General features: G+C 42.5%; 1 protein-coding gene across 1 annotated transcript in view; it reads left to right on the top strand.

The window, feature by feature from the left end:
- Positions 1-16,914, top strand: part of SPTY2D1 (SPT2 chromatin protein domain containing 1) — a 28,031-nt gene extending 11,117 nt beyond the window's left edge. Inside the window, exons 2-6 of the mRNA XM_090032540.1 lie at positions 577-691; positions 1,551-3,086; positions 5,413-5,575; positions 8,343-8,420; positions 12,720-16,914. Coding sequence (XP_089888666.1) covers positions 577-691; positions 1,551-3,086; positions 5,413-5,575; positions 8,343-8,420; positions 12,720-12,816 — 1,989 coding nt within the window. The 3' untranslated portion in view covers positions 12,817-16,914. The remainder of the gene's footprint in view (positions 1-576; positions 692-1,550; positions 3,087-5,412; positions 5,576-8,342; positions 8,421-12,719) is intronic.
- The last annotated feature ends 688 nt before the right edge of the window (positions 16,915-17,602 follow it).

Genomic DNA, 17,602 nt, shown 5'->3' on the forward strand with positions numbered 1-17,602 from the left:
ACATACAAATCTGCATTCAAAATAACTAATGAAAGTAAGTTTAAGTTACTTTAGGTCCATTTTTATTCAGGCAAGACTTGAGAGCCTATAAACTATTTTGTTATGGAAAAGCGAATGGCCTAACTATGTGGCATATGGTTCTCCTATCCACTACTTAGTCTAGGAGTGTGGATTTTATAGGGGTCTATTTTGGGTGTTTCTGTAAAACCCCTGGTGTTGCTTTTAAACTTCTTTGCAATCTCATCCTCTTCTCTGAATCATTTCCCCTTCTTTGTTCATCCAGGCTTTCTGCAGCCATCTCTTTTGTTCCCTTTTTTTCTTTTCTGGTTCCCTGTGCTCTTTATGCCCAGAGTGGCTTCTGCACGTAGGTTATGATCCTATTTGGTGCCAGGAGCTCTCAGCTTCCATTGACATTCATTGCTATACTATTTGCTGTTGTTCAGCATTCGTATATTTAAAGCCCAATAAGCATTATTATTACATTTCTCATTCATTATGGTTTTTCCAATTAGTAAAAACCATCTATTCAAGTCAAAGCCCTTACTTTCCTTAGGATATTTTTTTTTCTCTTTGCAGAAAAGATACAGTTTGGCAGTAGGCCCTCCTAAAAAGGTTCCAAAAGTCAGGGGTGTTGAGTCTGCAGCAGTACAAGCTTTTCTCAGACGGAAAGAAGAAGAAAAGAAGAAAAAAGGTACCTGTTAAAGTTGTTTCATGTGTTCTCTGTTGGAGGCAAACTTTTTCACTGACTGTTTGGGACATTTTCACCGTATTCAGGCTCCCAATATACATAACATGAGCATGTGTGTCTCCGTTCTTTGGGATATCCATACACAACTGGTGCTGAGTCAGAGCTGACTGAAGAGCAGTAATCATCAGGGTGGCAGATGGCCTGTTTTTGAATCCAAATATTTACACAGCTTTACTTATGTATTCACCATCACAGCTTGGAAAGTGTCTAGTATTAAGTAGTTTTCACCAGAAGAGATCACAAGGAGCCATTCTGATGTTTTGATAACTGTTTTAATGTTGAACAAACTGTACTATGAGTCTGAAAACGACAGGTGGTCAGGTCAACCATCTTTAGAAATTGTGCCCTTAAAAAATTGAGAGGCAAGGATTTGTTAGGCTGATATCTTTTATTGGACTGACTGTATAGTTAGGATAAGGTTAAACAGACATTATTCTTTAGATCTCATTCCCTTTCCCTGAGGGAAGAATGTCTTGCTTTCAAAAACTTGTCCATCTGTTCCTGCTACATAGTTGGTCAAATACAAGATAACACCATAAGAAATTGTTGCCTCACATAATTTCTGGATCATCATGGCTATAACATCAGTCTTATGCTGTACTACTTAAAAAAAATTAAACATGGTGACTTATTCCAATCTGATTTTAAATCTTTTGGCCCTAGATTTTTTTAGGCCATCATGTATGTTGACTGAACTTTGGCCATGTGCTCTGTAACATTCATCTCCCCCACACTTTATCAACTCAAAAATTCAGAAATGATCATGGGAAAACTCCTTTGATTTTTTTTTTCTTTTTTCCAGAGCGAGAGGAAAAAAAAAGGAAAGAAGAACTCTTAGCTAAACGGGTTGAACTGAAACATGACAGAAAAGCAAGAGCAATGGCTTCAAGAACAAAGGACAACTTTTATGGTTATAATGGCATCCCAATTGAGGAGAAGCCTAGAAAGAGGCGGACTTCTGAAAACGTCAGCCGAGGGACAGATGCAGAATATACCACAGGAGACGAAACTGAGCAGTTTGAATACAGTCAAACTGAATCTGAGCATGAACCTGAGGAGTATGAAGAGAAACCATCCAAAGCTACAGCAAAACCAAAGGCCCCTCCCAAAAGTTCAGCGGCCCCGATGAACTTCACTGATCTTCTCAGGCTGGCTGAGAAAAAACAGTACGAACCAGTGGAAATAAAAGTAGTGAAAAAGATTGAAGAACGGCCCAGGACAGCAGAGGAATTGCGAGAGAGGGAATTTTTGGAACGCAAAAACAAAAAAGAGGAAATGCAGAAAGAAAAAAAGAAACCTGAAAAAGAGATCAAGAATATAGCAGGTTCTTCAAAAAAAGTGTGCTCTCAGAAAGAGCTTGTGAATGCAAAACTTAGCAAAGCTTCAGCAGATAAACATTCCTCTTCAAAAGGCAGTTTTTCTTCCGTAAGTTGTTCAGATAAAAAATCCAGAGCACCAGCATTTACTGAAAAGCCCTCCAGGCCATCGTCATCTTCTAAATACAGTCAAGTGGAAAAAGCAAAACCTGCACAAAATGGATCTTTGAAAAGCTCATCTAGTTTTAGCCATAGTAAACCTCCAGTCAATGGAATAGGGAAATCTGGGTCAGGCTCTCATGCATTCATCTCAAAAGCAACTGCCAATGGGACTCAGAAACTGCTGCCAGCTAAAGAGCCTAGTGTGAAAAAATCTGCTTCTGCCCATACAAAACAAGGAGTTGCAGCACCTTCTCAGCATGAAGCCAGCTCTAGTGCAAAGCGGCCAGGCAGCAGTTCAGGATCTGGAGGAACTGGGCGTCCGAGCAGTAGCTCAGGTATGGGACCTGCACGATCAGGTGGTAGTTCAGTCGCCATCAATCCAAGCATCAGTTTGAGCATGGGACTTGGGCGGTCTGGTGGCAGTGCTGGCATGGGACCTGGAAGGCCAGGCAGCAGCTCAAGCACAGGACTTGGAAAGCCAGGTGTTGGTTCAAGCACAGGACCTGGGAGACCGGGCAGTGGCTCAGGCGTAGGACTTGGAAAACCAGGTGTCAGTTCAAGCACAGGACCTGGGCGACCAGGCATTAGTTCAGGCGCAATGTCTGGAAGGCCTAGTGGTTCAAGCATGGGACATGGGCGACCAGGCAGTGGCCTGGGCACTGGACCAGGAAGGCCAGGCAGTGGCTCAAGCGTGGGACCTGGGCGACCAGGCAGCAGCTCAGGCGTCACTTCGAAACCGAAGTGTACTGTTGTATCAGAAACAATTTCATCTAAAAATCTAATCACAAGACCAAGCAACGGACAGTTGAATGGAATGAGACCTCCCCCAGGGCACAGACCACCAGGATTTCCTCCACAAGGTATGCCATGTTCTGTCAATGCTGTGGTGTTACAAATGAGTTTACCTGTATCTCTTGTTTCATACTTCTCCTTAATATAAATCTCTTAGGGTTGAGAGGTTTCAGCAACCACAGGTGGAGTTGTCTACATGTGCCTGATTTTACCATAGTTACTATCTAAGTAGAAAGTTAGATTGTAAAATGGCTGCTCTTTCTTCCCTTGCACCTTGCTGCCATTTGTATGCTTTTTCACCCACTATCCATGCTCAAGAAATGAAGAGTCTTAGGTAGTAAGCTCTCTTCTACAATGCGAGACTGTGAATCAGTGCAAGGAAGCAAATTCATCTGTGGTATGCATAGGCCTTTTCAGGTAGCAATAAAATATTGCCTGATTGTGGATGTGTATGTGGGTGGTGCACTTGATCTAATAAGACAAATGAAGTTTCTTAATATAAGGTGTCAGATTATGCTTAAAAATCAGGGATCCTAGTTTTCTCTGTCTAAAAATCACAGATTCTCTGATTTAAAACCTCAAAATCCGTGATTAAAATGAAACACTGAGATATCCATCTGTCTCTAGATATATATAGGTATCAATTGAACACAATGTTTTATTGATGTATTTACAATTTTAAAGCAGCTTGGAAGCCTACCAGTACCTCAATCACTATAATAAATTCTAAGTACCTATAAATTTTGATGTTTGATTTTGGGTTTTTTATCATGGAACACCAGAGCTCCACCTACCCCTTTCACTCACTAGGATACAGGTCCATACCCCTCACTCCCATTCCACAGCCCTGCACCCCTATTGGTGCCTTTCACTCCCTATCCACAGCCCCCAGCCCTGCTGGAGGGGGCTCCCAGCTTGCAGGGCTACAGGGCCAGGGACCCAGGTCCACAGCCCCCTGTAGTAGCATCTGAGTCCTGGCTGCTGCCTGCAGGAGGCAGCAACTGCGGGGTGGAGCAGAATGTGGAGCCCAGCTCCCCCTCCCCCATGGGCAGCATGGCCAGAGCCGAGTCCATGGCGGGTGTGGACTCAAAGCTGCCCTCCGTCCAGGGCTTCTGTGGCCCAGCAGGTGGGACCTGGCACGGCAGAGCAGATCAGGACCAGGCAGAGAAGCTTGATGCCACTTCAAGTCCTGTGCCACCATGACAAGGTGCCTCCTGCCTGCCTAGCAGTGAGGGCTTCAACTCTGTGCCACTGCACCTGCTGCTTCCAGGCAGGCAGGAAGTGCTTCACCAAGGTGATGCAGGGATTGTAGCGGAAAGCAGCTTCCCTGCTGCACAGGGTTCCTTCCACCTGCTGGGCTGCGGAGGCCCCCAGGGGTGGGCTGCAGGGCAGGGTGCCTAAGCCCACAGTGGGCAGCCCGCCCCTGCCCTACATACAAATCTGGGGGTCACTTGCCTTCCCCTTGCCCTACCCAGGAGTGAGTGCAGTGGTGGGGAGCAGCCCCTGGCCCTGGGCCCCAAGCCCCTCTCACTGCCCCAGCTGGTCAGCAGCCCTGGCCCTGCCCAAATCTATCCTTCCCTATGGGGGCCTCAGTCCCCCCTACCAGATTTACCTGCAAGGAGCTGCTCTCCAGGCTGCCTGGTGACCGCGTGCGTGTACACGTGCACATGCAGATTGTCCCTTGCCTGACCACTTTCCTCCCATTCCCCCAGCCCCTTGTAGGCTGGAACTCTGCCACCTGCAGAAAGCTCTTTGCAAAAGGGGAAAATTTGCACGTTTCTTTGTTAAAATTAAAAGTTTGTTTTTCTCGGTTAAAAGGGAAAATCCAAATTTGTTTCTGTTTTTCTGTGGGAAACGGAAAAACAGGATCCCTGTTAACAATTAAAATTGCATAAGAATTGGGCCCTGCAACAGATCTAATTAATTTTGGGCAGATTCACTTAGGTTGGAACTGGGAAGTAAATTTTAAAAATGATCTTAAAGTAAAGGGGATAGAATTATTGCAAATTAATGTATTAGAAAATCCATAAATTGAACAGGAATGTAAACTTAGATTTCACCTTTTGGTGTCTCATCCAGGTTGCAGTTGGCAATATCAATGGAAAACTTACGTTTTACAACTGGTTTAGAAATGCTGTCTCTTCTTTCTGATACTCCCAAACTGTCCAAATACTTTATTATTAAAAGTTTTCAAGTTACTGAGGCCCAGAATTGAAAACAGCTGTACCCAAAGCACATCTCTTGCATAGAAGGGACTGCTGTAATCATTCAATATGTAAAGAAGAAGATAACATAATGGGAGAAACAAAAATACAAGAGTTAGTCCTTTTAATAGTTAAAAGCATTTTTGCAACAAATGAATTAAAGTTGTTACATATATTTATTCTTGTTTAGGTCTTCCAAGGCCTTCTCTTCCACCAATAAGTTATAAAAGGCAAATATGTGATGAAGAAGATGACTCTGATTCTGAAATGGATGATTTCATCGAAGATGAAGGGGACTCCCAGGAAGAAATTTCAAAACATATTCGTGAAATATTCGGATATGATCGGAAAAGGTGAGAAATTGTGGCCTAACATTAATTTAGGATGTCAAAATGTTGTCTCACTAAATTTCCTTCTTCAGACAGTAAAGGTTTGGTGGAAGTTTGAAACACTAACATGGAAGAAGGAAAATTGACTATATTAGAAAAGGGCAGAAGATTTTTCATTCAAGAGTACTTAGTGAAATTGAAGAAGCAATTGAGCTAATATAATACAGAAAAACCTGACTGTACTTTGTCATGCAGTTTTCACATACCCTGTCTGGCTCCTGTAGGGAGCAGTACAATTTACTATTCACATAATTGCCAGAAGTATTAGTATTTACTCATTTTTCAAATGTGCATGGGTATAACTGTATAAGGTTTTTCCAGCCTTAAAAACCTGCTATATATCAGAATCTGTTGTATCCTAATTTGTGTGCTCTGCTTATCACTGTGGTATCTGTCTACCTAGTTTCATAGTAGTTAGGGGTCAGAAGGGACCTGAATAGATCTTCTAGTCTAACCCCCCGCCACTGGTTGGAGCACACGCTGGGATCACACGACTGCAGACAGGTGTTCATCCAACCTCTTTTTGAATTTACCCAAGGTAGGAGCAAGGACCACTTCCCTAGGAAGTTGGTTTGAGATCCTAGCTACTGTAACAGTGAAATAGTGCCTCCTAATCTCTAACTTGAACCTATTCTCCAGCAGCTTCTGGCCATTGTTCCTCGTCACCCCAGGTGGTACTGGGGGGAATAGGATCCTTCCTACTTGCTGCTGATCTCCCTAACGAGTTTGTAGGCAGCCATCAAATCCCCCCTCGGCCTCCGCTTGCTGAGGCTGAACAGGTTCAGGTCTGTCAGCCTCTCCTCGTAGGACCTGCCCTGTTGTCCTCCAACTAAGTGGGTGGCCCTCCTCTGAACCCTCTCAAGGCAGGCCACATCCTTCTTAAAGTGTGGTGCCCAGAACTGGATGCAGTACTTCAATTGAGGCCGGACAAATGTCACATAGAGGGGGAGTATCACCTCTCTGGATCAGCTTGAGGAAGTTGAGCAGTCTCATATCTCAGGTTTCTTGACTGCTTGTGATGGAGCAGATAAGTCTATATCTGTCCATTGCAAGATCCTGTAGGGTTGTCAGAAGCCATTTGCGCAGCACTGTTGGAGGCTGCCTTGATGGCATCAAAGCTGCTGTGAATTAATATATGTATATATTTTTAGACCAGACCAAAATGTTGAGTCTAAAATAGGGTGGCATTTAACCAAGTTCTCCAGCATGTCAGTACCGGCTCTGATAGGAAGAGCTTGTCAGTCAGAATTACTTGGTAGTGCTGTATCCTCAGTGGCAGGCAAGGTTCTTTGGGCAGATCTGGTATCTTTTATTGGACCAACTTAGATAGTTGCACAAAATTATTCTTTGCAAGCTTTTGGGCACAAACACCCTTCGTCAGGCTATGGAAGCATCTGCAGCTGGTGTGTGCTGTGCCTGGATGGAATGAATAGTAAAGAAGCCAGAGGCTGGTATGTATGCAAGAAAGCTAGCCATTGACACTGTAAATCAGAGTTATTGAGTGAGAGACAGGGTGAGGGGATGAATGTAGCTGGTCAGTAGTGGAGAGATACCAATCTCAGTTCTAATACTCGAAGGGAATTTACCAAACACCTTTCACAGACAAGCCTACAAACGTCACTTCGTCAGCCTACTGGATAGAAAAAATCATGGACTAAATATAGACATTGGATTTATGACGCATTATAACCTGCTTAACATCTGACTCCCCAGGTACCTCTCCACTATTTACCAGCTATATTCATTCCCCTTCCTTCACCCCCTAAGATCTCTCTCGCCCATTGACTCTGATTTACATTGTCACTGACTGGCTTTCTTACATGCATGCCAGCCTCTGGTTTCTTCACAATTTTTCCATCCAGGAAGAGCACACACCAAGTGCAGATGTTTCCTCAGTCTGATGAAGGGTATTTGACCCTGAAACCTTGAAAAGAAGAATTTTTCCAACTATTTGAGTTGGTCTAGTAAAAGATATCAGATTTATCCAAAGAACCTTGTCTACCTATGTCCTTAGAGCAACACAGTTACAACCTATACCCTTGTATCCTCAGTGGTGCTTCTGTAAGCACTTTCTTTCACACTTGAAATGATAGAGTTTACAGCTGAAAACTCATATCTCACTTGTTCAGGAACCCAGTTGAAGCCACGTACCAATCTGGTGAGGGGCAATAGGTGCAGATAGAACACTTGCAGTGCTGTGGCCATTTTCAGCATATAGGCTGCAGCAAGGGGTATTCAAGGGACCAATGGGCAAGCTTAAACAGGATTAATTTGTATTACATGTAGTGCAATATTTTGGGGCTTTTCAACTGAAAATAGCTATGTTGTGGACAGTTGGGATCACATACACAAGAAGCAGGCATAATGAAGTCCAAAGTTGCTGTTTTCTTTTGAAAACCCTTGAAAAATTATGTCTTTTTTTCACAGTGTTGATTGTTATTATTTATGTTATCATCATTATGCCCTAACCCCTCTATATTAATAAAAATAGTGTCTTATGAAAACTCTGATAGCTTGCATGGCCAGAGAAATAGTATGTATTTGCATATAAATCCTAGTATCTAGATATTAGTCTTCCCCCAAAAATTAAAAGGAATACCAATTAGGGGAATATGTATTTTTAAAAGAAAACATGCTCTTTCATAAATCAGCTTACATGTATTAGTATTGCTAGTTCTGTTTAATTTTTCATTTGTTATTGTTATACTAAATATAAGTATTTCCTTTTAAGATACAAGGATGAAAGTGATTATGCTTTACGTTACATGGAGAGCAGCTGGAAAGAGCAACAGAAAGAAGAAGCCAGGAGGTATGCATTTGGTTTAAGTCTTGATAGCAAAAAAGTGGCGTACATTTCTTGCTTACTACTTCAGTCTATGTCATATGGCTAAGTTAAACGAACACTTGTTAATTAAATTTGGTCTTTAATAAAATACCCAGTTCCTGTATAGCACTTAGCAGAGGAGATATTGGTAATTGAGGTTCAATGAGGAAGGGACATCTTACAGTCCTGTCCTGACTTGAGTAAGGCCACTGTATACCATGACATTCCCATTAACAGGCAAAGTAAATATAGACTAGACAAAACTACTGTAAGGTAGATTCAGTGTAACTGGTTTGATCACCTTATTAAGTAGTCATCAGTGGCTTAATTCCAGTTGGGAGGAGGTATCAAGTGGGGCTCCCCAGAGGTCTGTCGTGGGTCCAGTATTGTTTAATGTTTTCATTAATGATTTGGATGGTGGGACTTAGCAAGTTTGTGGGCAGCACTGAATTGGGTGGAGTTGCAGATAAATCCAGAGAGTAAGGCTAAGATCCAGAATCACCTGAATAGACTGGAGAAATGGTCTTCAAAAAATGATGATATTCAATAAAGGCAATGCCAAATCCTGCATTTGGGACAGAATAATTGCATGCACAGATACAGAGTAGGGAATAAGTAGCTAGACTGCAGTACTGCAGAAAAGGACCTGGAGGTTACAGTACCATAAGCAGTCGGGGTGTGCAAAGCAGGCCCTATTTGATTTGGATTTGGATTCACCCCAGATTGGGGACAGTGATTTGATTCATTGTTTCAGATCGCTGTCCCTATTGGATTCAGCCGAATCCAAATCTGAAGATTTGATGCCGATTCAGAGAATCAGCAATTCGGCCTGAGACACAGTTTTAAATGTTTTTTCTACGTACCTCAAAGTACCAGCGTGGCTCATGAGCGCTGCGATGCTGGGGCAGATGGAGGATCCCACAGGAGTGCGGGGTGGGGTGGCCCTCACGTGCTCGGCAGTGAACCTGGAAGCGGACTGGAAGTACTTCTGGTCCACTTGTCCAAGTCTACCCAGGAGTTCACTGGGGGGGCCTCCCCATCTCCCCCTGTCTTGGCGATTGGCTGCGGAGGAACCTTGGGTGTCCCCCATAGAACCAGGAGGCACCAATTGCTAAGCCGGGGGGGTGGGGTCGGCATGCTCCCTGGCAGACCTGGAAGTGCACCAGAAGTGCTTCTGGTCCACTTCTGGGTCTGCTGCTGAGCACACTGGGGAGCCTCCCATGCTTCTGAGAGACACTCCATGTGCCCCAGTATCACAGCATTCATGAGCCACCTGCTTACCTACAGGTATAAAGAAAAAGATATTTAAAGCTGTGACTGTCCAAATTGCTGAATCTTTCTGCATTGATTCAAAGGGTTCTGATTTGATTTGGAGAGATTAAAGGGTCTTCTGATTTGATTCGGAGATTCGGCCACCAAATCAGGATGAATCTCTGCCGAATCAAATCGGAGACAGAAGCTTTGCACAGCCCTAATAAGCAGAATATGAGCCAACAGTGTGCTCTTGTTGCAAAAAAACCCACGGCATGCTGGGTTGCATTAGCAGAAGTATCTCTTGCAAATCAAGGGAAGTGACTCGTCCAACACTGGTGAAGCCTGACCTGTGTCCAGTTTTGAGCCCCATGGATGTAGACAGTTTGGAAATAGCCAGCACAGGTCAACAAACATGATTAGGGGCTTGAGAGGAAAGGCTGAAAGAACTTACGTTGTTTAGTTCGGAGAAAAGGACTGGGAGGTGGGATTTGATAAGTCTTCAAATATCTGAAGGGTGATTATAGAGGGGGTGGAAACGGGCTTTTCTCTAGGCTATAGGGGACTGGACTAGGAGCAATTGCCTCAAGTTTGCAGCAGGGTAATTTAGGTTGCATTCTGATGATAAGCATGGCCAAGCATTGGAACAGGCTACCTAGAGAAGCGTTGGAATCTCCATCCCTAGAAGTTTGAGAGCATGTTAGACAGACACTTGGCCGGGATGGGTTAATAGGGGCTGGTCCTGCCTTAAGCGGGGAGATGGACTAGATGACCTTGTGAGGTTCTTCCAGCCCCACTTCCTTTGATCTAGCACAAGGGTCAGCAACCCCCAGCACGCGTGCCAAGCATGGCACGTGAGGCCATTTTCCTCGGCATGTGTTGGGGCTGGGGCCTGGGGTGGGGAGGCAGCAGCTGTTTGCAACCTCCTGGCTGCAGCCAGCCCTAGCTCTGGGTAGCTGCTGCCAGCTGGGAGCCTGGGAGGCTGCAAGCCCTGCTGGGAGCAGCCCGGGCTCCGTGGCTATTAGCAGCTACCCAGAGTCTGAGCCGACTGCAGCCGGGAGGCTACAAACAGTTGCTGCCTCCTGGCCCCAAGGGGCGCAGTGCTGGTACCTGCTGCCTTCCCATAGCCTGGGGCTGGTAGACCGCTATGGCCAGGGCCAGGGTGGGAGGGCAGCAGCTGTTTGTAGCCTCCTGGCTGCAGCAAGCTCAGGCTCTGGGTAGCTGCTGATAGCCACAGAGCCCGGGCTGCTCCCAGCAGCCAGCTGGGAGGATGGAAGCCCTGCTGCAAGCAGCCCGGGCTTCACGGCTATCAGCAGCTACCCAGAACCTGGGCCAGCTGCAAGCATCTGCTGCCTCTCTGCCCCGACCCCAGCCCCACCTGCCTCGCAGTCCTGGTTCCAGGGAGGCAGCGGATACTGGCAATGCTCCCTCGGCACTGCCTGGGACTGGGCAGGGCAGGGCACAGTGGGGAGCACAGAAAGCTGCCTGCCGCTCCGAGCTCCCCGTTGCCCTAGCCAAACTTCCCCTGCAGATGGAGGCAGCAGCAAGGGGCAGAACCCTGCGTGCTACCCACGCTGCTGCCCTATACACAGGGGAAGCATGACCTGGGCAGCATGGAGCTCACAGCAGCAGGCAACTTCCCTGTGTGCTGCCGCTCCGGAGGGCCCAGGGGAGGACAGCAGGGCCACGAGCGCAGCAGGGCTGGGGGGCAGGGGTTTTGGGTGGGGGACAAGGGGCAGCAGGGCTGGAGGGGCAGGGGTTTTGGGTGGGGGACAAGGGGCATGAGCAGGGCTAGGGGGCAGGGGCTTTGGGTGGGGGCAAGGTGTATGAGCAGGGCTAGGGGGCAGGGGCTTTGGGTGGGGGGTACGGGGCAGTGGGGCTGCAGGGCAGGGGCTTTGGGTGGGGGCAAGGGGCACAAGCAGGAAATCCTGCCATGTACCCTCTGCCCTTGTTTTGTTTTTCTGGCATGTCGGCGCTCTGGCACCTTCCAAGGTAGACATTGTGGGTTTTGTTTTTTGGCACTCCAGCCAAAAAACATTGCCTACCCCTGATCAAGCAGGATAGTGGCACAGATGAATATAGGCCCTCATCTCTCTTATCCTCGTTTAGTGCTCTGTCTCAGATTTCTCGACTATAGGTTTACATGAAGCTTAAGTCCAAAGGTGCTTTTATAGGTGTTTTAAAACTCCAATATGCAATTTTAGTAATAAAAAGTAATTAAATCTAGTAATTTACTTAAACATATTGCAGCATTTCACTGGTGCCTGAAAAGGGGAAAAGGAATTGATTAAGAAATGCCTGTGCAAAAATTTCTCAGACAAAAGCAAACAACTGGTGATGACAAAAAATGAAAACTAAACTAGATTTTCCGATCTTGGTGGGGCCTCTAGAACGCTGCTGTTCTTCACTGGCAGCTTGTGGCAAGTGACAAAAATCTGGATTAGATTTTCAGCATCACCTGCATGTTTTGAAGGTGGATGCAGTGCTTTACTGTAGTTAATAGATAGTTCTTGGACTTGCAGTTGTATACATTTCTGGGGCTTTTACATTGTTCTTTGGAGAATGCCTGGGATATCACATACTTGAATGTTCCTCCCAGTCTTGGCCAGTTGGCCTTTATTGCTTCCCTGGATAGAAAGCTGTTTCTCTCACAAGATATAAGACTGACTGAGATAAGGAGTTAGGGGGACTATAATTTATTTCTCTTCACTGGATCTGGATCCCTGTTTAACTGAAACCACATTTTCTGAAAGCTTCAGATGGCCTCCTATACTATCTCTTTCCTGCTGCTGAATGTCTTTAAGCAAATATCATAGACTTACTGTTTTCCTTGAAATGGAAAGATGTCTTTCCAACTCAACAAGCCTGCTAAAAAATTATGGGACCCATGCAGCTTTCATTTAAAAAGAAAAATGATGCTGTTACCTTACTAGAACATTTGAATTTAAGTCGGTGCTTCCCCCTCTTTCTGTAAGTGAAAAGTCTCTTGGGACGCTGTATGCAAAGTAAGTTATATCTTGTTTTGATTTGCAGCTTGAGACTTGGGGTACAAGAGGACCTGGAAGAAATGAAACGAGAAGAGGAGGAATGGAAACGTAAGAAGCAGGCAAAGAAACTGAAGACAAACTGAGTGGCAGTAGTTTTGTCCTCTTTTCCTACTTCCTTTGCCACCACTTTGCCTCCATCTTTCAGCTCCTCTTATAATTTTACTTCAGTTTTTCTTTGCTTACTAGAAGGTATGAGAGTATGTAAAGGGAAGAGAGAATACTGAAAAGCAAGGCTTTAGTTTGACCTAAAAGAGAGATTTATTTTTAATACTTGCCAGGGTTAATTTTTTTACAAAGAAAGTAATGCACTAGCACAGATTATTAGATGGAATAAAAATTTAATGAATGTTTCCATTGATTAAACCAATTTTCAAGATGCCAGCAGAAATATTAACTAGCTATGCACTGGCTTGCAATCATGTGGGCCCACATACCCATAAACCCGTCTTTCATTTTAGTTAGAAAAAAATGTGAATGACATTCATGTTCCTTAGTTATTTTGAGAGAAGAATATGGCTTTATGTATCTTGAGTCTCTTGAGTTAAGATCCTTCAAAATACAGAAACGTCATCTTCTGTACAGGAAAAGCTTGGATGTAAATTTCAGCCATTGCCACAGATGCCTATAGCAATAATATGATCTGTGCTATACATTCTTCTGATTTGAGAATTTTGTCTCTTAATAAAAATAGTACTTAAAAAAAAAAAAAGAAGAAAACCCCCCCAGACCTATCAGTTTCTAAAAAATGCATTTCATTCACAGTTTCTTGCAGTTAAAGTGTGACCAAAAAATTACACTGGCATCTGCTATGTCTGGAATTTCAATACCGGTTTATTTCAGGAAGATAAAGAAAGAGCGTTTATTCTGAAAAATAGGAATTTGCTGTTTGTATGAACTTGTGCTTTTGGGCTCAAGCATATACTTAGCAACTTTTTTCTGCCCTTTAAAGCTTAAAATTTGTTTAACAATTTTCTTCTGTTCTTATACTTTGAGTGTACAGTGCAATTTTTTTTTCTTGCATTAAAAATTAAGTGATTTTCTTTTTAATGATTTTAAGCTATGAAGAGTTGCTTATGCAAGCAGTTCCAAAGTCTGGCTTAGTACATCACAATTAGGTACAGCATTTTCAAAAGTGCTTGTTAGGATCAAGCAAAAATGCATTTACACTTCCTCAGTGATATTAATACCTTTGTAGCTATCATCACAATTTCCATTTCATATCACAATTTCCATTTCATAGAGGGAATACTTCTGATTTTTTCAGCAAACCAAAAATCCAAGTGTAATGTATATCAAGAGAGTTCACCTCCTTAATTCGGTGCCAACATTGCACACTTATTTCAAGCTATGCACTGTAAAAAAAAAAAAAAAAGTTTCCCTTCAATAATTGAGCATATTAATAATCAGCACAGGGTTCACATAAGTGTACAGCGATTGCACTCTGGGTATGCAGCCCTAATCTGATGATACCTATTTTTTTTAATCCCCACCCCTTCCCCCCTCAAGCCTTTTGAAGTCGGTGTATCCAAGATAACCAGTATCACTGTTCAAATCTAATTCAGGCCCATGCTGCCACTAGAAATTCTTCTAGCATTAAATACTTGAATCATTGCTAATGTCTAATGTTAGAAGCATTTGTCAGAAGTGTTACAAGGGTTTGAAGGCAGAGGTATGTGGAAGAGAGTGGCCAAAGAAATAAGGAAGAGATGGAGGAAATGAAATTCTGTACAAAATATGGACACAAGGAAAAAAACTTTTCTTATTGGAGAGCATTTCTTGTCAGTGCTGCCTCCAGGGACACCAATTCAGACACTGAGAGGAAAGGAGCAATTGTGGAAACAGATGGGGTTTAAGCACCTGCATCTTAATGGAAGGACAAATAGGGTGTATCCCTGGCCTAAACCATTTTTTGTCAGTGGTGTAGCATTTTACCTTCTCAGCATATTGGGGGCTACAGATTAGTGCAGTATTAGTAGATGAGGACACCCATCTGATGGTAGCCAGCACCGTTGCTGTATATTTTTAAAAAAAATGTGTATATTCATCAACACCCAAAAAACCGATTCTTATATAAACATTTGAGGTCATACAACATACTGTAATCTCATTGCTTGCGTACTTAAAATGTCTCTGTATATTTGCTCTGCTTAATGGGACCAGCTGAAATTCATTATGCTGTAGTTCCTAGAATTATCCACTCAAGACTATGACTGTTGGGACCATGACCAAGTAGCTGTTCATTTTATTTTTTAACTGAAGAGAATGTGTGGATCTTTGTCAACTGAGATATCTGTATTAGACAGGAAAACAAGCATCTGAATTGTTGAAAATGCTGACTGTTCTGAAATGCAAGAACTGTATTTGTGGTTTGATCCATTGAAATTTAAAAACATGTATGTTGCAAAGTGACATTAAGGCTGATTCAGTTTGGAGCATTTCAGATGAACACGGGTGAAATAAAGTCCTGATTATCATTTATTAACCTACATGATACAGTGATATGTTTTAATTAAGCACTCTGTACCTGATGAGTTCAGTTCTCTAATCTTTAAAGCCCTTTCTTGTCATTTGTCTTGTAGATGATGACTGGAACATGATTCCAATGCCAGCCTCCTTCAAACATTGTATACCTTGTGTTGTATTTGTTCCTTCTCCTATTATCATTGTTTACAATTAGTTTTTATATTTCGTGTGGAAATTTAATTCATGGACACATTTGTAATTTTATAGTCAAGAAGTACTTTCTCATAGCTGCTATGGGTTGCCAATGATTTCTCAAATTTTGTACAAAATACTGGATTTTAATTAATATGTGTTTGTGCACTCACTCCATTCTTTGTAAATCAGCTAGGAAGCTACTAAGAGGTTTTGGGCATTTAAAAAAAAAAAGAGAAAGGAAAAATCTTGCCCTTATGTCCAAAAAATGTCTACCAGATAGTCTTGTTAACTTCATAAAATAATCTAAATACTCTTCAAAAGCACATAAGGATTTGAAGCAAAGAAAAATTCCATGAATGTCTGTTCTGGCATGTAAGGATCTACATTCAGCTGGTCAGAGGCATAACAATGTGGCCAGGTACTAGGGGCAGCTGCCACGTAGGAGCAGTGGTGACTTTTGGCTGCTGGTGGGCCACCATGATTGTGTGACTGCAGCAGCTGCCATTCTTTCCTACTTCCGTCTCCCCCAAGTTGGCACCCAGGGTGGGATCCCCAGATGTCCCGCCTAAGTTATGCCATTGCAGCTAGTGACTTAATTATAGTTAATGAAACTATCTTTGATTTTTTTTTTAAATTTTTTTTAGATTTTTAACTCAATGTTTGATGATGTGCCTTTTTTTACTAAATTATCTAAAAACTCTATTCACGAATGTAGGACTATTTAAACAAAAGTGAGTTTCTGCTCCCACAGATACTGTATCCTTTTAAATTTTAATAGCGTGAAATTATTTAGTTTTCATAAAAACCCTTCCAGGTCTGGCTTTGATTGCACAATTACAGTAGCTGCAACTTTACCAATAATTTAAGGGCACTTTCTATTAAAGACTCTTTAAAAAATGTCTTGTATTTACATTTTAGCTTAACTCTTTACAGCAATGTCCTTTGGAGGCCAGGGTATTGCATATCACAGAAAGCCTTAGTGTGCAACTGTGCTGTGCTTTAAAGTAGAAATCTTTCACAAAAAAAAAAAAGTATATAAAATCCCTCTATGGGAGTCTGGATTTATTTTTGTGTAAAGCCCAAAATATTGTCCAGGAAAACTAATTTTCTATTTTTTTAATTTGGATTTTGTAACATAATCTAGTAGCTGAAACATATTTCTACAGATATAGCAGGAGACCAAAATACATCGCAAAAAATAAATATATGAAGAGAGACTGGTGTTAAATTGTGACGAATGTACTATTTATTTTGGTGAGTGGGTGTGATGCAATATTAAACTGTTAGTGTGTAAATAAGGGTGGTTCTAGTTTTAGTCTGTGATTTTCCTTTTCTGATGAAAGGGTCATTTGTGCACAATGTCTTTACACAATGTGACAAATAAGGTAAAAAAAAAACCAACCTTACCTAGCTTAACTGTTTTCTGGTGCTGTCAAAAAAAAGTGTATACTTTTGCAAGCACAAGAGTGCAAATGAAAGTTTTGCAGAATATGTATACAATAAATTACCAGGCATTAAACATTTATTGACACTTCTCATTGGTTTACTTTATGGAAGACAAATCATTGTCTGCTATATTGTATTTTTTTCACAGTCATATGCAAGTCACTATTAGCCCCAGTAGACTTCAAGGAAGAGAAAAAGTCTTCATAAACTTTTATGTAGCCAACAAGAATGTATGAAATGTACTGGGGTTACTTGACCATTCAGGAAAGATGTGGAACCTATAATTATGGTAAAGGGCAATTTAGGATTGAGCATGGTAGTCTGAAACATTTAGTGTTTTAGTCTGAAGTCAGGCAGAAGCTACAGTAGATTTGTATTTTATAAACTGAATCAGAGATGCATAAGCTTTCAGCGACTTGCTTCATTGGATGCTATGAAGAGACTGCAGGAAGCAGAGCTTCTAATCAGAAAACACTGATAATACAGTAGGAGAAAGGAAAGTCAAAGCTATTAATCCACTGAGGAACAATGGTTATAAACACTAATCCAATTAGGGTTGTGACTGCACAGCAGAGGAGTGTTGAGCATATGTTTTCCATTTCAAATACCTTTGAAGTATTAATTGTTTAACCGATATTAGCTTACAAAAATGTTTGAAATCCTATCTGGTGACATGTTTGTAAAACACTGAACAGTCATGTGACAGTCATGCTGTGCCCCTAACCGATGCTGACTTCATAACTTCTGACCAGCATATTTTCATTG

Source organism: Crocodylus siamensis, chromosome 2, assembly GCF_052110815.1.
Source record: "Crocodylus siamensis isolate JL-2025a chromosome 2, ASM5211081v1, whole genome shotgun sequence".
Lineage (NCBI taxonomy): Eukaryota > Metazoa > Chordata > Crocodylia > Crocodylidae > Crocodylus > Crocodylus siamensis.